A 20,725-nucleotide genomic window follows, 5' to 3' on the forward strand; every position below is an offset into this window, starting at 1 on the left:
CCAAGGTCTTGACCACACAGAGCCCCTGCCTCTGGCCAAGCACAGAGGTGACGTGTAAACAGAGTGGGCTGTCTGGGAAAAAGCACCCACCGGAGATGATGCAACCACAGTGCAAGGGGCAAAGTTCTCAGCTGGCTGAGCCTGCTGGCAGCTCCCAGAATAGCCCAGGAATGTCAACAAGGAGGAAAGAGTGGGCACAGCGTGGCCTGGGAGCACGGCTCCCACAGGGGCTGTGAGCCACGGCCACAGGCAGCAGGCAGCCAGCACTGCCTGGGTACCAGCAGGGCTGTGTGTGTGCTGCTTCCATCCAGGCTCTGACACAGGGGCACTGGTGAAGCACAGGCTCTCATACATGTGATGCTGTCACTCCTGCTTGCACACAAAGCACACGCCAGCAAGTTCCCCTGTCTGCACACATGCATATGCCCACAACCATGCCTGCTTTGTTGCACGCGCTCGCTTACACAGATTGCTCTGCAGTACACAACCAGCTGCATGCTGCCTTGCACACATGCGCTCAGTCTGCCTCCCACATGCTAGGGCGCACGCTCAGTTCATGGACATGCTCTCACGTGCTCCTCGTGTACCTTGCTGGAAGTGGAGCAGTTCCTTTGGGGCTTAATTCCCTGCAGGGTCGGGCTGCTGCTGCCTTCAGCTCATGTTGGGAACCGGGTCCCTGTGGCTGACAGTCCCCACATGCAGACATCCCCACTGTCCCACTGGCAGACGCTGGCTCAGGTACTAGGCAGGTGGCCACAGACCAGGGGATCATTGAAGCCTCTGTGCCACCACCACCTTCCAGCCACCACACCACTTCTTCACACACACAGGAAAGGGAAACTGAGGCACAATGCCTTCCTGAATTCCTCCTTCCCTGCCAGATCCACAGAGCCACAGTCAGGGCTGTGGCACAGCATGGAACAGGGGAGGCAAAGAGTTGGGCAAAGAGAGTGAATTGCTTTCTAACCCACCTTCCTTTCCATGCTGAGGAGCAAGATGTCCCCAAAGGGATGAACCCCTTCGAACCTACTAGGATCTTTCAGGACTAGCCAACACCATGCAGCTGCCCCCATAAGCACCCATTTCCCTCTAGTTTAGCAAGAGCATCCGATCTGCCCAGATCCCTCGCACTGCAGCCACGTGCCCCCTCCCACACTCTGCACGGCCAGATCTAGGCCAGGGGTCAGCACAGAGCTGTGAGCGGTTCTTGCACCCATTGCGTAAGTGTCTTGTTGATTAAGCAGTTCCCAGAAAGCAAAGACAAGGGACCAGCCTGACCAAAATACCTGCCCAGGTCCCCCCGGGCCCAGCACTCGCTGCACACATGGCTTCTGGGCCTCTGACCTCGTGTCCGGTGGGGCAAGGGTGGCACCTGCCAACCTGACCTACAGGTGCCAAATGGCTGCGGTGAGCAGGGACACCCCAGGAGCTCACGCACAGGTGCCTGATCATGGCTCCTGCGGTTGTGCCTGTTTCTGCACGGCTCTGCCCACTGATCCCAGCCGAGGAATTGCCAAATCGAGCCAGGACCGTGGGTCTGGGACCGTGGCTCCATCACAGAGAAGCTTTCTCCCCACAGGCTGCAAGTCAGCGCCCAGGCTGGGGGCTCGGGGCAGCACCAGCAGGGCTGGTGGCTCAAGGCATTGCAGCGAGTCCTGAAAGGGGTTCCCAAGGCATCTGCTGTAACAGGGCGAGGGGACAGCCTCAACTTGCACCAAGGGAGGTTTAGGTTAGGAATTAGGAGACATTTCTTCTCAGAAACAGCAGTCGCGCTGTGGAACAGGCTGCCCAGGGAGGTGGTGGCGTCACCATCCCTGGGAGTGTTTAAGGAAAGGTTGGAGCCGGTGCTTGGGGACATGGTTAGTGGGTGATATCGGTGGTAGGGGGACGGCTGGACCAGATGATCTGGGAGGCCTTTTCCAACCTTAATGACCTTAATGATTGTATGGCAGTGCCCCGGGCTTGAGGGCCTGCACCAGACTGGCACCCCGGGGCTGCGGCCCTGCCAGCGGGGCCGGGAAGAGCCGGGCCCAGCAACACCAGGGCCCGGGGCCGGGGCTCGGCGGCCCCCGTTCCCTCACTGCCGGGTCCCCCCTGGGCCGAGGGGCGAGCGGGCGGACCGGACCCGGACCCCCGGTAACGGCTTCGCCTCTCGCGGCCCGCGGGCGCCTCCCGGCGGCGGCCGGGGTCCGATCGCTGGGGAAGGGGCTCCCGGGGGCTCCCGGGGGCTCGGCGCGGGCCCCAACAGCACCCGAGAGGCCCCGGCGAGGCTCGAGGCTCCCCCGATGCCTCCGAGCCAGCGCCGCGGGCTGGCAAGTGCCCGTGTGAGACGGCAAATTAAAGATTAAACCTTTTCAAGGCAACGCCGGAGGCTTTCAGGAATTCCCACCCCTCCCCTGCCAGCCGGGCGCTGCCAAGAGCCACCCAGCTGGCGTGGCGCGCCCGGCCCTTTGCTTCAGGGTCTGTTGATAGTGGCAAAGGCTCCTTGCAGGAGCCACCGGCCGCAGCCACGCATCCCCTCAGCAGAGCGGAGACCCCAGGGGACAGCACCTCTGCACAGGGCTTGGCACAGCCCAAGGGCACAGCGCCCGTGCTGGGTTGAGGCCGGCTGCACGGCCTTTGTGGTGCTGGGCCAGCTTTGGGGGGGCTGCAGGGAAGGGGCTCCTGCTGGGTTTGTGCCCCCAGGAAGCAGCAGGACGGGCACAGCAGTGCCTCGAGGCACCTGGGCTTTGCCTGTTGAAGATACCTCCTCCAGAGACCCACCTGTGGACGGGGAGCCCCGGCAGGAGCTCAGTGTCAGAGCATGGGGCGAGGGGCCCCAGCAGTGTGAGCGTCCCCCTCGTGCCCCTCGTCTCTCCTAGCAGCCTGGGAAGCTGCACCCTGCTGCCCTTGGGGTTTCTGTTCTGCTCCCTGGCTGGACACTACTCTGCGACCATGCTCACACCAAGGTTTCTTTCGCAGAGGAGGAATAGACTTGCAAAATGTCGGGGCTGTGGTGAGGCCCAGTCAGTGCTGCCAGGACCACCGGCCTCAGGGGTGGGTGGGGGGATCCTCGTGTGCTGGGATCCCTGGGGCCTGGCTGCAGAGAGAGACAGGGATGGGGATTTCTGTCCTCTGCCACCCCCCAGCTGCTGGGAGAGCTCACCCCATGGTGCTGCCACCGGGGGATCCCCCAGCCTTGGTCACCCTCAAATCGGGACAGGGCTGTGGGCTGCACCCGGGCATCCTGTGTGCCCAGAGAGGGGGGCAGCCTGCATGCGTGGAAAGGAGAGCATGGGGTGCGGGCCCCAAGCCCTGCTCAGCCGGGGAATCTCTGACTAGAAGAGGTTGGGGAAAATGCGGTCAGGTGGCTGGCAAACCCCTAGAACAATGCATTCTGCCCTGGGCTCAAACTGTCAGGGGCAGGGAAGGGCTTCGGGGGCCAGGGACCCTCTCGGGGGAGCTGCCAGGGGTTACCCAGGCCCCCCCCAACCAGCAGGACCCCACTGTCACCATGGGGCACCACTCCCCAGCAGCAGGAGTTGGCACGGGGACAACTTTTGGACCCAGGGGGTAGGCAGCAGTCCCACAGGGCTGGCAGGCAGACCCCACCGCGGGTCCTGCCATGTCCAAAGCACACGTGCAGCCCAGCAAAGGGCAGAGCTGGGGAACAGGAGCTGAGCTGGAGAGGGGGCTACTGCATGGCAATGCATGCCAGCCCTCTCTGCTCTGAGCCCCATGGGGAGCATGTTGCTGGGTCAAGGAGGGGAACCAAGGGCACCCCAATCCCACAAGAGGCTCGTGGTACCTCAGAGCTTGGCCGAGGGTCTTTGGCTCACGCATCTCTGAGCCCAGGCAGCTGCAGGGCCACAGGGCTGCAGCCAACATCTCCTCTTGCCCTGCAGCTCAGCCCCTTTCTGCCCCAGCCTGCTGCAGCCTAGAGAGCTCAGCACTGGCCCCAGGAAAGCTGTTTGTTAAATAAATACAGGCAGTGAAAAGAGGCATTGAAAAAGGAGGGAAAAAAAAATCAGAAAACAAAAAAACAAACATCAAATCCTCTTTGGGTTTGCGCAACTGGCCTTGGGTCCCAGACAGTATTGATCCCCGAGTCTTCCACCCTGCCCGTGCGGCAGCTGGGTCAGCAAGAACCCTTCAGGGCTGAACCCCAGAGACTCTGGGGCCTGAGAACCTTGCCCTCAGCACCGTGCTCCTGCGACCTGATGGGGAGATGCGGGTCCCTGCCCCAGCAGCTCAGTGAGAGGACGTGAGTCCCACAGGCAAGCACCGTTTCCTGCTCGTTTCTGTTCCATCTCTGCTTGCAGCACCACAGGTGCTCTCCAACAGCCTGCAGCCCAACTCTGGCTCCAGACAGGGCCACTCACAGCCCTGACCACCTCAGCCTGGTCTCCCCTCCCTCCACTGCTCCTCTTCCCCCTTGGTTCGGTTGTCTCCAGCCGCTGGGGTGGTGGGGTCCGTGCCTGCGTGGCTGATCACAGGGCTGCGGTGGCTCTGCTCTGTCCCAGCTGGCTGCGCACACCTCCCCGGGGTCTGCCCCCACGAGCTGCCCTCTCCCACCACAGCACCTTCTCCCTGTCCTCTCGGCCCTCGCACATGGGGGACACGTGTGGAGCAGTGGAGAAACCCGAACGCAAGATTACGTAACGGGGCCAATGTGTCAAAGCCGCCCTTTGCCCCCGGCTCTCACGGCACCAACGTGTCCCACGGCGCTGCCAGCCAGGTTGGCACGGGGCAGGGCGGGCAGCCACGAGGCCAGAGGCCAGAGATGTGCCAAGAGGCTGCTCCCAGGAAGGGAACTGTTGTGGGGCTGCAGGCAAGGCTGGGCTTCGTGGGCATCATGGCTCTGGCCATCTCCATGCACTTTAAGAGAGAAGTGTTGCTCCGTTTCATCCTGAATTGGGACAATAATGGCCAAATGCAGATGGTTTTGGTGGAATGGGACGTTCAGCCAAATGGTGCCTTCCCTGGTGGGAATCACAAACACCCCATAGGTGGGGTCCCACCCCATGCTCTGGATCTGGTTGAGATAGGACAGGGATTCTGCACCCCCCAGGAAAGGCAGCCAAGGGAGCCTGAGAGCTGTGGGGGCTGGCATGATTACAGCCTCTGGGCATGGCGAGTCCCAGCAGCAGGTGCCCAGCCCCACTGCCTGGTTTTTATGGCCAGGCAGGTGTTCAGAAGGGGACTGTGCATGGCAGCATGGGTCGGTTTTGTGCCATCGTGGGTCTGTCTGCACTAGGGCATATCCATCACCTTGCGGCCTGGGGGCAGAGGGAAGATGAGCTGGCTGATGGCAGGGCACAGGGACGTGCACCCATGGACATGCACACGCTATGGCTGGGAGTCATTTATTGACACTTTCCTCCCAATAGCACCAGTTCCCCCTCCCTCACCCCTAACAACCTCACGTCCAGCTGCTGCATGGGGCTCTGCAGCATCTCTCTCCTCTCTCTCCTTGCCAGCTCCCAGCTTATTCTCAGCTCCTCAGCTCCCCCAGTAGCAGGAGGTGGCCTGGCTGATGCCCATGACCAGAGGACCGCACGTTCAAGTTGCAGCACCACAACATGGCCTGGGTTGGGGGAGCAGCGGTGGGGAGGCTGGGCTGCCCTGAGCCACCCCAGATCAGGGTGCTCAGCAAGGGAGTTGGGCAGGAAGGTCTGGATTCCAGCAGGAGCAGGGCTGAGAGGCCATGGCACAGGGGTTGAGAGGAATCCATGGGCAGATCTGAAAGGGGAAAGAGGTGTGCAGGAGGCCAGGGCAGAGAGGACTTGCGGATTCAGCACCGCCCTGATGCTTCAGCCTCGGGAGGAGAAAATGCCTTGGCAGGGCTCACGCCTGGCAGCAGCTCTCCAGCTCTTGCGCTGCCAAGGAGGAGCTGGGAGGAGGAGGAGTCCCGCACAGCACCCATCTTGCCCCCAGGCCTCCTCCAGTGGCAGGTTAGGTACAGCCACAGGCATCAACGATCATGTCGGGGATGTCGGTCTTGACGATGTTGCTGTCCCGGTCATAATAGAGCAGAGAGAGGGGGCGACGCTGTGTGGGCACGCAGCAGGAGTCCACGGCTGCATCTGCGTTGTTGGCTTTGATGAGGTTGAGGACGGCTGTGTGGAAGGAGGCAGCAAGGCCAGGGATCCCAGCCATGTGCAAGGGGCAGAGCCCTGCGCAGTAGTTCATGTGGTATCCCTCTGGCTGGATGATCCAGTCCTCCCAGCCGATCTCCTTGAAGTCCACGAAGAATTCCTTGCGGCAGCACATCCGCGAGTCCCCGCTGCAGTCAATGCCGCGCCGCTGGACCCGATGGGGCGTCCTGTCCCGGGCCTGGGCTGCCACAAACGGCCAGTGGGAATCGCTGTGGCCAGCCAGAAGGGGAGGCCCGGAGTCCTCAACCATTTCTAGCTCCACCGTCAGCCTCCTGCTCCCTTGGCTGAAGAGGCTCTGGACAGCTTGGCCCACATCCAGCGTGGCCCAGCCAGCCCTCTGCACCTCCAGCAACGTCTTGCTGACCACGGTCATGTTCAGCCCCGTCAGGTCTGGCTGCAAAAGCTTCACCGTGACCTGGTGCGTCCCAGGGCCAGGGGATGCCCAGAACAGGTAGAGGTTGGCTTGCAGGATCTCGGTGCCCTCACCCAGCTCCTGGGCGAAGTGGAAATGCAGGAGGGTTCTGAGGGAAGTGGAGGACCCTGCGCACAGGACCAAAAGCAGAGTCAGGAGGTGGCGGGGAGGAGGGACCCCCAGCCTGGGAGCACCAAAGCAGAGCAGATGGGAGGCACGTCTAAACCAGGGAGCGGGAAGCAGGACACGGGGGGTGTCAAGGGGCCCCCACTTTCCAGCACTGCTCTGCTTCTCCTTCTGCCGCTGCTCTGAAGCAGCAGCACCTGGGCCTGGTGCTTAATGCAGCAACCTGGCCTGGCTCCACCTTCTCTGCCCCGAAATCCCCCTTGTCAGGGAAGCTGCTGAGAATTTTGGAGGTTATCTGGCTGTGTAAACCAGCCCCGGATTTAAGGCGGTCACACCAACTCGCACCGCCGGCACCACCTCTACTTTCCATGGCTGGAACCCACCGCCTGCTCCTGCACGTCCCACTCAGCAGCAGCAGCATTTTGGGGTTGCCAGGCTTCCTCACCAAGGAGGGGGAGCGACGAATGCCCTCCTCTGCGGTCTGGCACAGCACAGCAGGGCAAGAGGTTGGACCCGTGGCTCACGCCTGCTCCTTCGTTTCCAGGAGCTGGGAGACATCTCCACTTTGCCCTCATGTGCAGGAACACCATGTGCCATGGAGGAGCGTTGTTCCCAGAGGTATTCAAGGACAAAGCAAGCCCCCGATATCCCACAGCAGCCATGCAAAACACACAAAGGCCTGCAAGGGGTGCACGTTCCCCCCAGCACCTCGCTGAGCAGCAGCTTGGTCTGGGCAGTGACAGCTCGGGAGGATGGTCTGCAGTGTGCGGGGCCTATTCTGCCTCTTTCCAAAGGCTGCGTTTGCCTGGGAGTGGGGGCACGGGACCCTGCTTTTCCAGGGATGCCTGTAAAGGACCCCTGAGCACGTTTTGTGGAGCTCTCTCTACCCAGGAAGGCCGATTCCGGAGCGCCACGTGGCAGCCCACCACTTCGGTTAGGAAAAACACTGCGGGGAGCAGATGGGCTTTGGAATCAACTCCACGGATGATGAACTTCTGGGGAACCGGGGCCTGAAATCACACTTGGATTAACCTGCCCACCTGACCCACCCACCTCTAGCACAAGCGGGGAAGGTCCAAGAGAAACGGACAACTTAACGAGACCCCGCAGCCTGTCCTTGCTCCCACCCATCCTCTCACCCCCACAAATCACTGAGAGGGGCCCCGGGGTCTCCACGGTGCTTCCCCTCCCCGTGATGAGGGGTGGCTGCTCAAGGCAAGCTCGGGACATGGGTGCAAAGGTTCTGGCCATGGAGCGTCCCGGTGCCAGCCCCTTCGTGCAGGCGCTCTCGAGGTACCTGTGCCCAGGAGGAAACCTCTCAGCACCTTCCCCGCACCCCACCATGCCCCCCACCCTTGGGGTCCCGTCCCACCACACCCACAGGGTCCGGGGGTTCTGCACACACCTGACTCGGCAAAGCTCAGGATCTCGTAGTGCTGCACGCCCGGCACAGGGGGTGGCTGAGGGACGCCGCCAGCACGGAGCACCCCCGGGGCGCCAGGCACATCGGTGCTCTGCACCCGCATCCTTCGCAGGGCGGTCAGCAGAGCCCCCCGGGACGTGGGCTGGGTGATGTTGGGCCTGTCCGGCAAGCGGAGCTTGGAGAGGATGCTCTGCTTCGCCAGCGCGATGAGGACGTCCCGCTGCGTGGCGGGGGCCAGGGCCGCCAGCCCGCAGGCCGGGCACCACAGTCCCTTGGCGGCTGCCACCCTCAGAAGGCTCAGGAGCAGGAAAGCCACCGCGGCCGTCATCCCCGGTGCCCACAGCTGACAATTCGGGGGTCCCGGCACAGCAGGTTCCTCGAACCGTCCCGATAAACCCGAGTCAAAGCGGGACAGCAGAGCTGGTGCCGGGAGAGCGGCGGTAAGGGCAGTGGTGCTGGAGCCGGCAGGAAGGGTTTGTTTTCCCGATGTGACCACAAATATTGGCTGATCCCGGGCGAGATAAACGCCCCTCTGATCCCACAGGAGCCTTTCCTGGGCACGGGGCAGCCGCGGGTGCTGCTGATCCCCGGGGTTAAGGTGGACCCGAGCAGTGGGGGCTCGCCCACGCACCCGGGGCGCCAGCGCCCGCTCGGAGCTGGGGTTTGGGGCTGGGAATGGGGGGCACCATTCACACCCTGGGGGACTGCTGGGGGGGTCCCCAAGTGAGTGGGGGTCTCCACGTGTGCTGAGGGCAGATAGGGGGTCCCTGTGGTGTGGGGCTGCTGGGCAGCTGGGGGGTGGGGGGCGTCTCTGGGCAGACAGGGGGGCCCTCGTTAGGCAGCGGGGGGGTGCTCATGGAATGTGGGGGAGATCCTGGGCAGCCAGGGGGCATCCGTGGATGGGGGGGGGGCTCAGGGCAGATGTGGGGGGGGCTCTTGGGCAGCTGGGGGGGGTCGTGGGCAGCCAGGGGGGGGTCGTGGGCAGCCGGGGGGACCCTGAGCAATGGGGGGGGCTCCTGGGAAGCCGCGGGGAGCCCTCGCTGGGCAGCCAGGGGGGGCTGTGGGCAGAGGAGGGGGACTCCTGGGCAGCTGAAGGGGGGGTCCTGGGCAGCCAGGGGGGGCTCTGGGCAACGCGGAGACCCCCGGGTACACCGTGGGGGGGGGGGGGCGGGGGGGTCTGCCCTCGCGTGGGGCCCGCCCCCAGCCCGGAGTGGGGCGGGGCCTCCGGGCGCGAGGGGGCGGAGCCCGGTAGAGCAGCCCCGCCCCCCCCGCTCCGAGCCCCGCCCCCTCCTCATCTGGGGCCCCGCCCCCTCCGGGCCTCCCCCGCACCAGGGGGCGCCTCCAGCCCCCGGTTGCCATGACAACGGCGGGCGCGCCGCGGTGACGCAATACGCACGGAGCGGTGACGCAGCACGCCGGGGGCCCGCCCCCTTTCCCTTCCCTTCCCTGCCCTGCCCTGCCCCTCCCCTCCCCTCCCCTCCCTCCTCCCCTCCCCTCCTCCCGCCCCTCCCCCTCCCTTCCCGTTCCGGTCCCTCCCCGCCTCCCCCGCGCCGCTCTCCCCGCGCCCCCCCTCCCGCTCCGCCGCCCCGCCCGGGCGGCCCGCGCTGGCCCAGGCCCGGCCCCGGGGTGGCGGCGGCGGCGGCGGCGGCAGCAGCCCCGGCCCCGGCCCCGGCCCCGGCCTCGGCCCCGGCCTCGGCCCGGCGGCGCAGGGCCCGGCCCGGCCCGGTGAGTGCGGAGGGGACGAGGGGGGGGAGGCGGGAGGCCGGAGGCCGGGAACGGAACCGGGAGCGAGACCGGGGCAGGGGCTGGGAGCGGAGCGAGGCAGGGAGCGGGGCCGGGACCGACAGCGGCACCGCCACCGGGCTGGGAGCCGTTGGGGCAGCCGGGCCGCTTCCCCGCACGCTGCTCCCCCCCCCCGGGACCGGCCCGGCCGCGGGTCTCCGGCCTCCAGGGCGAGCCCCGGCCTCGCCCTCCCGGTCCCCGCCACCGGGAGCAGCCGGCGGAGCACCCGGCCCGGTGCCCCGGTGAGGCGGAGCAGCAACAGGTGAGCGGGGCCCGGCGCCGCCATGGGAGCCCCGGGAGCTCGGGGAGGGGACCCGGGCCCTCAGCGGCGGAGCCTTCGCCTCCACACGCGGCCCTGGAACCCCCGCCCCCCCCCTTCCACCGCTGCCAGGGCCGGGCCACGGGGAGCTGGGGGGGCTCCGGGGGTGCTCGGGGGGGGGGGGGTTCTGTGGCCCCCTGTTCTCCGTCAGTCCTCGCCGTGCTTTTGACTGGGAAGCGTTGGAGCTCGGTGCTTGGGGCCGGGCGCTGCTCTGGCACCGAGGCTCCCAGGTAAGTTGCTGTTGTTCCCGGGGGGGCCCCTTCAGCTATTTGGAGCTGGCTCTCGGTGGGGTCCCCCCGAGCTCCTCGTGTGCTGTGGAAATGGATGTGACGGGGGCTGGGGGGTTGCTACCTCTCTTCTGTCCCCCATTTTGTGAACGGCTTTTTCATCCCTTTCCTCCCATCCTTTAGTTCCTCACATTCTGTGTTATATCTTCAGCTGATGGCAACCTTTTTCCAGTTATTGTTCTTTCCGGCCTCTCTCTTCTTGTTTTAAGAAGCTGAGCCTGGGTCTACGCTGCTGCACTGGTCTCTGGTTTTATAAGGGGCTTGATAACGTCTCTTTCAGAAGCCCCAGGAGGGGTGCGTGCCTTTCAGAAGAGAATCCAACCCGTGCCAACACCTTGTCGATAGGCAAGGCTCTAGCCAGTTGATGACTGGTTTATTGAGGGAGGTCTGCAAGCCCTAATGGGTTTCTGCTTCACTTTTATTATGGATCGCTCTGTTACTGACCAGCTGTTAGGCTGCGGAGAGTCTGAACTGGCCTGAGCTCAACTGCTTCTGCCCTGCCTGCTCTCTGTATACTTTTCTGTCTTTTATGAGGCTTCAGTGCTGTCAAAAGAGGTCTGGGGGGAAAAAAAACAAGGAAAAAAAAAACATTTCTAATCATTTATGCTGATATCTTAAATAGATGTGCCTTAGTACTAGGGTTTGTAAGGGAATGAGCTCCAGTGTCAGGAACACGGAGCCAGCCTCTGGCAGAAGCTGCTCAAGTGCAGAGCCTCCAACTGTCCAGGATAAGGCTTTATTTTCCCTAGAGCTCAAGGATGCGGCTGGAATTGTGAATAGAAAGAAACCTTGAGTTTATTATTGCTTCTGCTGCTTTTGCAGCCTCTGTTTGTTCAAAGTGATCCATTAGAATCTGAACCACAGCTGAAGAGGATTCAGATGTGACGGGAGCTGGAAACACAAAGCTAGCCTTAATCCTGCACGTGTTGCTGAGTAGATGCAGATTCCTGTCTGTCTTCAGTTTTGGAGTAAAGTCAAAGTTTAAAAAGCGGGAGAAGAGTACCGAAAAGAAGTGTTGGTAAAGGAAGATAACGTGCTTGGGGAGCTGGAAACATTGCCAAACTTTGGTGTCTGTTTATCACCAAACAAAGGATAGGCTGAAGAATTATATCCTAACGGTAGCAAAAGGGAGGGAAACCCTTTGGCAGAGTTCTGTGGCCGCTGCTTCAATACCTGGGGAATACCAGCAGCAGAGCTGCCCTTACCTGCCAGCTGTGCTGGGGACACTGGCTGGTGTTACAAAGAAAATACTTGAGAGGAGAGCAGGACATAGTCCACAGATATCCCGTGCCATTGCCCTGTACAAGAATTATTTTCTTCCATCTGCATGAGGAGCAATGGGAGTGTGTTGTAGGACCTCATCTGCTCGTCAAAAGCAAACGCCTGCCCGTGTACAGATCAAAATGCTCTGTGCCCTTGCTGATTCCAAGTCTCTGTCTCGGTGTTCCTTTTCCCGCTGACAGCATGCAAAGAAATTCCATGTGTGGCTGGTCTCGGTTTGGTTTTCTCTCACTGGTACTTGCTGAGAATCTCACCTTATCTCTTGCTTCGACCTGTTCTCCATCTCCCTTTGAGACCTGGGGGTCTGGTTCCCTGTAGTAGCTTCAGGTAGTTCCGATTCCTTACGCTCCATTCTTCTGTCCTGTTTGATTCCTGTAGGCTGTTAAGGCTGACTGGCATAACCTCTGTGTCCTTCTCCTTGAATTCAAGCTAGAAATTCTCCATTAAATCGTACCAAGGATACCTGTAGTAATCTTCCTGCCTTACTGAATGACAATTCAGTAGCTTGCAGTTGGCTTGCTGAATTTTTTTCCCCAGCAGATGTTCTCTTAGGGTCTGGCTTCTCCCATCCACAGCTCTTTGTATTTTCAGTGCGCTATTAAACATTTATTTCTCAAGACTTCCCCCTGTTCATTCCTGTTTCTTTGGAATATAAGGATGGATTCTATGTACACAGAAACTTCAGAAGCTTATTCCAGTGTGTGTGTATGTGTATATTTACAAATATGAGGGTATTTTTGACAGTCTGGATGATGAGGAAAGACATCAGACTGATTATTTTTTTCTCTGTCCACCAAGCTGGCACAGTGTGATGTTTGATGGCAGCTTCACTGGATAGTAAACCATTACTTCAGACTCCAGGGATTGCACAAGTGAGGATGGATCTCAACAGGTTGCTTGCAGTGATGATGCTTTGCTGGAGACAGCCACCTGGCTTTTGAGGAGCTGGATTAAGACTCCCAACTCAACTCATGCCAGTTGTGAAGGAGAAACATCACTTGGATATGGTCCGTTCTCTGATCTCTCCCCCTGCTCAGGAGTGGGGACTGACTGGGGACTGGTGCCCTAGAGGTGAGTAGGATCTGGAGCCACCTGACCCCCTAGCCATCAGGCTTTGTAGTTTTGCCCCAGTGGTTCCTGAGGGCCAGTTCGAGCATGAGCGTGATGAAACCTGGAGTGATTTAACGATATCAGACTTTGGTTTGTGGCACCATCTTCCTCTTTGGTGGATCTTAATGGCCTTGATTGCTCACACCTTCCTCAGACCAAAACTGAGAAGCTGTATTCTGTGGTGTAGCTGTAGCTGGGCTTCTCTCCATCCAGAGATGGAGTTAGTCGAGTGCTGCATTGAGATTCGGCTGCCTGACCTGTGAGCGTCAGGTCTCTAGGTTGGTAGGATGTTCGGTGGAGTGGAATTAAAGGAACTAATTTCCTTTGATTTCTCACTAGGCATCTTCATCGTGGCTTGCTGTTTTGGGACGAGATCTGCAGTCCCCAAGGGTACTAGATGTTGAGCTAGAAGAAGCAGGTGCTGCTTGCCAGGACATAATGCATCTTGCAGCACCCTGTGTCCTCTCACATCTGTGAGCTGCAGCTGTAGAATTACATACCTGTGGATTGTCTCTTGATGAGGTGGTAAAGGAAGCCAGTCTGTCCATGCCCTCATTTGGAGGGGTCTCTTGGGGTCTCAGCCACAATCTGACTTACCCAGGCATGGTGCTTGCATTAAGTGAGCTCAGATTTTCTGGGCCCAGCATTACCTAGGGGCTTTTTCAGCAGCCTGCTCTGTGGCGTGCGGGGCTATATGCTATGCTGACGATTAAAGTTAATCCATTCTTGGTGCAAATACTGCATTTCTCGAACAGTTGCTCCAGGCTTCCTGCAGACTCACTGCTAGGTGAGTGCTTTACAGTTGTTTACATTGGGCTTAAGTTTTCGAGGTCGTCTTGTGGCCAAGAGCAGTCCCAGGGTATTTTGACTGCACTGTGCCACACCGAACTAGAAACGTGATGCAGCTGGTTTGAACAGCACAGTGTTTTGTGTGGTTTTGGGGCTTGTGTGACGAGGAGGGGCTAAACCCAGCAAACGAGGCTTGGAGGGGGCCACTGCACGTGTCCGAAACTGCGCTGATGTGGCTAACATCAGGTGTTATGTCACCTGTTGAGTTAAACTCGCGTGACTTTGCATGTCTTTGTTTTAGTTGAGTAAAAGCTGAGGGCTGTGAGTAAAGGAACACTTCCTAATGTGGATTTGTACAGAAAGCGAGCGAAGTCCCAGAGAACTTACAAAATGACGTGCAGTCACTTCCTCTGTGGCTGGGAAACGCTTGCATAAGGACCTGGGATTCTGCCACTGCTTGGAGGAGGCAGTGCCAGGAGAAGGGGCAGCAGCATCGCTCGGTCTCATGGCAGCTGAAGGAGTACTCATCGCTTCTGCCTGTCCCAGTTGTAGTTGTCTCAGGTTGTCTGCAACAAGCCTGGAAAAAAGCCTGGAGAGAATAGAGGGGTCAGCTGAATTAGAGGGGAAGGAGAACTGCCAGGAGTTGGTCAGGGGACGGGCAGGCTCACTTGTTGAGGGATGCCTGAGGAGCAGAGCAGGGCGGCGTGCCCACACCAGAGCCCTAAACCCCTTCCTCCAGGCATTCTGCAGCGCCTCTTGTTCTGCCCCTGATATCCTATCCTCTTGTCGGAGTGCAGATGCATCAAGTTCCCCTTATAGTAGTGATGCCATTTGTGTTGCTAAATTTAAGATTGTGTCAGTGTTTCTATTCTAAAGCTCTGTTTTCAGGGGGAAGGTGTATAAATCACCCACTTAATGAAATAATAATAATAAGCTGAAGGATTGGTTCCAGACTTACCTTCCGTTCAGTGCTTAAACATTTTTCTGTTGTCTTCAGCTACACTACCCTGCTCTCCAGTTATTTGTAAAGGCGATGTATGAGCCAAAGCTTTCTCTGATTAAAGTGGAGTTCGGATTTCACCTGCTGTGTTCCAGCATTCCCATCTATCTACTTTAAATTTTATTTCTTGTCTTTCTTTCTGTGGTAGATGGTGACAGATAAAGAAAGGAATTAGTGTGCTGGAGAAATGTTAACTCCAAGTCATCTTGTCATGGCGTAATTCCCGTGTAGAATCAGGTGGGGGAACAGAGAATGCTTTCATGCCTAAACGGGTTGTTTGAGAAGTGTGAATCTGTCATGCAAAGAGTTGTGTGAAAAGTGTGAAGAATGCATCAAGGTAATCCCAGCACAGATATTTGCTGGTATCTATATGCACATACACAGTGTATTTCACCTCATTATGTATCACTTAATGGTAAGCTTCAACTATATCAATGCTAATTGAAGAACTTGATTTATTTTTTTTCTTTTTTGAGAAGAGGCAGCTGCAGGGTCAGAACTTACAACTTGTTTTTCAGCCCCTAAACCTAATAAAAGGCAGAAGGCATCTGTGTCTCTTTGCTGTTGACATAGCCCTGGCAGGGAAGTGTAATCCTGGGAGGAAGTAAGTGCTGTAACCCAAATGACTCTTACCTTTGGTCTGGATCTTTTTCGTTTTCGTTTTTTTTCTTTAATTACGTGTTTTGGTAGTATATCTTAAAGACTTGGAGAGGTCAGAGAAATAAGTGGCAGTGATGATTGATGCTCCTGGGTCCATGGCGAGTGAGAGGGGTGCTTCAGCTGACGCTGTGCTTGAGGCTTGCTAACTGAGGCTGAAGTTTCGATTAGGTTCGAATGGTTAGTTTGGGGTTTGGATTCTGTTTCCAGCTTGTGTCGATACCAATCTAATAATAACATGCTGTCCTTCTCCTGGTTTCTTTCGCCTGAGGATTCCAGTTCCTTAGGAACAGCAGTTGCCCTGGGAGATGAGGTGAGTGAGTGGTGCAGCCGTACTGTTCAGGAGCTCGTAGCGTGGCACTGAAGCGACTGTACTTGAGAAGAGCCCAGAGTCCTGCTCTTCAATCACCACCTGTGCCTGAGTGAGCTGTTATCACGGCTTCCTCTTCCTGGGGCCAGATATGACCCAACGGCTGCATTTGCTGGTAGCTTTTCCACATGCCCCATGCAGTTTTTTTGAAGTATACATTTCTGGAAGTTCATGTGAGTGAAATAGGTTCTTTTAGGGCGATACGCTTATTTTGACGCTCTGTATTTTTGGTAGCATACCATAGTTTCTTTCTTGCAGAGGCGCTGACAGCCCTGGATATCTGGGTGCCCTGTGTTGGGTGCCACTGGTTTCGATGGACCTCACGGGTGGGTGCAGCACCTCCGCACCTCCAGCTGGCAGAGCCATGTCTGCACTGTTGCTGGAGGTCGGGCTGTAGGAGGACATTTAGAGCTGCTGTAATTTGTAGGTTCCCTTCCTCTCTGCAATGGAGTACAAAGAGTTGGTGTTTGGATAGTCTCTGTCCCCAGCAAGCAGCTGGTTTTGCCTGGTTTACAACAGCGTAGATGTTCATTTGAGCTGATCCTTTCTAGTACTTCAGATAAGGTAGAAAGGGTGTTTGCAATGCTTTTTTTTTTTTTTTTTTTTCCCCAACAACTGAAGGCTAGCTCTCTGGCTTACCTGTGGGTTGTGAATTAGAGGTAACTAATGCCACTCTGTACCTTCTGGTAGCAAAGAAGTTTTGCTTTGTATCTCTGTTGAGGTACTCCAGCTCTGAGGACCAAGCACGGTGACTATGGACAACAAGCAGCAGAGACTTCCTACCACTCTTACGTTCAGCAGTCGTAAGGCATTCAAAATACTTTTTGACTTGTTTAACAAGCAAAAGTGCTGGCAAAAGAGATGTTGCTGCTCAGCGTTGTTCCATAACATAGCAATGGATTATTACAACATCCAAACACTGTTGTGTTCCACGCCTGCTTTGGCACCATTGTAGAGACTTGGCCAATTCAAGCTCCTGGCGGTCTTGTAATGTGGATCATCAGCTCCTAGATCCACTGATAGCCCAGTGCGTGTCCTGATGTTTACTGGGATGTCCTTTCTTTCCGGATACTTTGGGGTCATGCAGGGACAAGCTGCCTGGCAGCATTAAAGTGCAGATACCTAAATCAATTGCGTACCTCCCGACGACTTCCATTATTCCGCTAAATTTAGCCCAAGTAGAGCTGTGGCAAAACAGATCTCTGGGGACTTCAGCGAGTATCCAGGTAGACAATATGCAGTCTCCCCAAGCAGTAGAGGAGGGAGGTAACCTCATAGAAGCTCTAGTCTGCTGCCCAACTGGTTTTATTAAATCGAAATTCAACACACAAGCAGAACAATGTACATGCCTGTTCCCAGTGCCAGCTGCCCAACAGCTTGGCTTCAGGCGAGAGGTTGTACTGATGACTCGGACTCGATGTCATGTCTTCCTTCTGAATCATATCAAGGAATTTTGCAGCTCGGACCCTCCTGTCCGAAAAGCAGCTGTGGAGCCATGCTGCTGTCAGACCTGGGCGATCTCGATGGGCTGCCAGTGTGCAAGGCTCTCCGTGTGTTTTGACTTGGGCACTTCAGCTTTTTGTCTGTCTTCTTACTGTCTGGATTATTATTGTCCCTTTGTAAAAAGGGGAACTATGGCTGCTGTTTAGAAAGGAAGCAGGAGGCAGAGTATCAGGGCTTGTTGGCTGTGTGGGTACAGCTGCGCATGGCCTCCTGGTGGAATGAGCAGTGGCTGCAACACAACACTTCTCTAGGGGAAATCTAGGGGCAATCCTGGACACGTGGATAGACTGGGTGAAGAACTCAGTAAGAGCAGCCCTGCAGAGAAGGACTTGGGGGTTCTGATGGATGAAAAGCTCCATATGAGCTGGCCGTGCATGCTTGCAGCCCAGAAGGCCAACTGCATCCTGGGCTGCATCAAGAGAGGGGTGGCCAGCAGGGGAAGGAGTTCATTGTCCCCCTCTACCCTGCTCTTGGAGGCCTCATTTGGAGTGCTGTACCCAGGTCTGGAGCCCCCAGCACAAGAAGGATGTGGGGCTATTAGAGTGGGTCCAGAGGAGGGCCACAAAGATGATCTGGGGGTGGAGCACCTCTCCTGTAAAGAAAGGCTGAGAGAGCTGGGGATGTTCAGCTTCCAGAAGAGGCTCTGGGGGACCTCATTGCAACCTTTCAGTACCTAAAGGAGGCTCATCAAAGCGATGGAGAGCAACTCTTTGCTCAGTTAGATACTGACAGGACAAGGGGGAATGGCTTTGAACTAAATGAGGGGAGATTTAGATCAGAGGTACCGAGGAAATTCTTCACTCAGAGGTGGTGAGGTGCTGGAACAGGTTGCCCAGAGAGATTGTGGGTGCCCCATCCCTGGAGGTGTTTAAGGACAGCTTAGATGAGGCCCTGGGCAACCTGATCTAGAGGATGGCATCTCTGCCCATGGCAGGGGGGCTGGAATAAGATAATCTTTGAGGTCCTTTCTAACACAAGCCATTTTGTGATTCTATGAAATCCATCTCCTAGTGTGGGAGGAGGTGGAGGAAAGCTTTGAGATCATCTATTAGGATAGCAGCAAGAGGAAGGGCTGATAATTCCAAGCCCATGTCTGTCAGTGCTGGGATTCCCTTGCATGTGTGTTGTCAATGGGGCGCATGCAGATTTATGGTCGTCTATAAAGCCCAGTTTCATTATGTATTGCGAGCACAAGCTGTCTTTGTGTAGTGCAGACTGAGTCACTGCTGCCTCCCAGTGAATTTCTGTGATGATTATTGAGTGTGGGCAGATGCAGCCTACTCTTTATGCCAGCTCTCTTAGATTTTTTTTTAATGAAGTTATAAAATTCTTATATTGCTTTGACATCCTTTTCTTTGAGAAACTAATTTCTTCTGAGCTGAGTTTAGACACAAGAGCTGCTTTATTATGGAAGGTGTTCCCTGTATCTCAGAGACTGACCTCTTTGGGGAAGCTTCAGGTATGCTGCCTATTAGAAAATAGGATCCTGCCCTGTCTCTTTCCCCATGGCCAAACCAAGACAAGCAGGTGCTTCGGAGCCCACTCCTCCTGTCGTGGCTTCTCACTAGGAAAGAAAAGAAGGAAGCAGAATGAAGATCTAGAACATGGGGAAAATGCAGAGGGGTGGTCTAGATCCTGTGCCTGCAGCTGGGTGAGGTTGTTCAAACCTTAAAGCTTCTTTCCACCTTTAAAGTTACAGAAGCCCAAAAGCTGAGCGTCTGCTCTGTGCTGTGTTGTTCCCCCGTGTCAGGTTTGGACCTGGGACTGAGATGGTTTGGGCTCCTTTGAGCAGCACATAGCTCCCTGAATTTGGGAAAGTGGCAGATATTTCAGCTTTCAGCCGCAATGTTTGTGCGGGCTTTTAGCAGCCTGAGCAGTCTGGCTTTGCTCTGCTGGTAGAGTGAAAGCAACTCTGCTCTGATGCTGTGCTCATCTTGGTACAAATGGGCTTCATCTGATACAGCTGCTGCTTGTGGTAGGAGCTCTTCTTAGAGCTGCTCCGAAAATGAAACCTCTGACCTATCGCTGACTCTGTGTTCGGGGTTGTGCCAACATAATTGTAAGAACAAATGAACTGTTTGGTCGGCAGCAGAACTGGTCAGCCTGGCTCCTTAGCGATCAGTGTTCTGCGGAGGGATTCTGTGCTGGGGATTGATCTCATGAGTCTGTCTGGCCACTAGTGGGAGCATTAATAGGCTCTCTCTGGCTGGTCAACTATCAGAAGGCTTTTTTTTTTTTTGAGGTTTTAACTGTTCTGTCAGAGTACCTTCACTGGATCCAGTGTGTTCAAACGTGAGTTGGACAAATAAGATACGAACGCAAATACTGTTGGCGTAATTGTGTAAGCTTTAACTACCCTCCCTCCCTCAAAAGCATTCTGATAACAGCAAGTTATGATCGAGTTGATCTTGGCAAGCCTTATGGCTCGTGGCTGGGAGGTGTTGCAAAGCCTTTTGGCTTGGCCCAGCAAAGAACAACATCTCCCAACCCTGCTAGTTGTGGACAGAGAGCTTCAACCTGGGAATCTTTACGATTCATCCTGCTGGAACTGCAGGGCACCGTGAGCAGGGTACCTGGCTCTGCTGAAGGTGAAAATGCTGTTCTGCTGTTTTGCTGTTTTTTTTGGTGCTTTTGTGTGTGTGTGTGGTTTTTTTTTTTTTTTAATTGACTGAGCTTATTTTTCTTGGCTCCAGTTTCATGTGCTTTTGAGGACATGGCTTTTGAGTTTTGTGGCTGCCTGGGAAATGCCCATTGCTGCTATTGATGTGATACAATACTTGCTTCATTACTTGTGTAGAAAAATAGGATAACATGAGGCTTCTTCTGAACTCATTTTGAAGAATGATTACTGCCTGCTTTTATTTTCTTTTCTCCATCAAACACATCCTTAATTTAAAATATAACCTCAAAGTTACATGTGAGATTCACACTTTAACGACAGGCACAAAGCTGTAGACTGGACAGTTACCAAATTCTAAATATATTTTTGGGGAGCGGTTCGGGAGGAGAAGCTCTGCTAGAAAAGCATCTCCTCCGTCTGCCTGCTTTAGGAAGCCGTGGTCATCCTCACGGGGAAGGGCGATGAGAAGGGATTTGCAGCTTCCACTCTCGAGTTGCGTGCTTGTGTCCCCTCAGGTTGGTTTCCTGCTTAGAAGAGGAGCCTTTGCTCTGGGCCTGGCATCTGCCAGAGTTACAAACTTCCCAGAATTTAAACCTATTTAAGCTCCCATGCCCTTGGTAGGCCATGGTCTGTTGCTTCCTCCTCGAGGAATTGTGTGGTGGTATGCTGCAGAAAGAAACCCCACAGCAGTGTTGGTGGCTAAAAAGAACCCAGGAAAATGATGGAAATAGGGTTATGAAAGCCTCCTCTCTGACTGAGGTGGGGCAGGGAGTTTGGTTTGATGTCAGACCCCACGTGCCAGCGGTGAATGCGGGTCCCTGGTGCCCAGCCTTGGCTGGGGCCTGCTGGAAGTGGCGGCGCGTGGTTTTGTCAAGTGTGGGGGAGCTTCAGTGGCCTGCTGAAGGATAT

The 20,725-nt window shown here is 56.5% G+C and overlaps 2 protein-coding genes across 4 annotated transcripts in view; one reads left to right on the forward strand and one right to left on the reverse strand.

The window, feature by feature from the left end:
• Positions 1-5,329: 5,329 nt before the first annotated feature.
• Positions 5,330-8,717, reverse strand: LOC101803850 (inhibin beta C chain). Its single transcript, XM_027445539.3, has 2 exons — positions 8,081-8,717; positions 5,330-6,677 (listed from the first exon to the last, which is right to left on the reverse strand). Exons 1-2 carry the CDS (start codon positions 8,424-8,426, stop codon positions 5,935-5,937), a joined length of 1,089 nt encoding a protein of 362 aa, XP_027301340.2. The 5' UTR covers positions 8,427-8,717; the 3' UTR covers positions 5,330-5,934.
• Positions 8,718-9,644: 927 nt separating this feature from the next.
• R3HDM2 (R3H domain containing 2) overlaps positions 9,645-20,725 on the forward strand; it is a 52,228-nt gene continuing 41,147 nt past the window's right edge. Inside the window, exons 1-2 of one of the 3 annotated variants that reach the window (XM_027445421.3) lie at positions 9,646-9,823; positions 12,566-12,838. The gene's annotated coding sequence lies outside the window, so the exon portion shown is untranslated. Of the gene's footprint in view, positions 9,824-12,565; positions 12,839-20,725 lie in introns of all 3 variants that reach the window. The other 2 variants (XM_072031929.1, XM_027445423.3) reach the window with 2 other exon arrangements.

Source organism: Anas platyrhynchos, chromosome 34, assembly GCF_047663525.1.
Source record: "Anas platyrhynchos isolate ZD024472 breed Pekin duck chromosome 34, IASCAAS_PekinDuck_T2T, whole genome shotgun sequence".
Taxonomy (NCBI): Eukaryota; Metazoa; Chordata; class Aves; order Anseriformes; family Anatidae; genus Anas; species Anas platyrhynchos.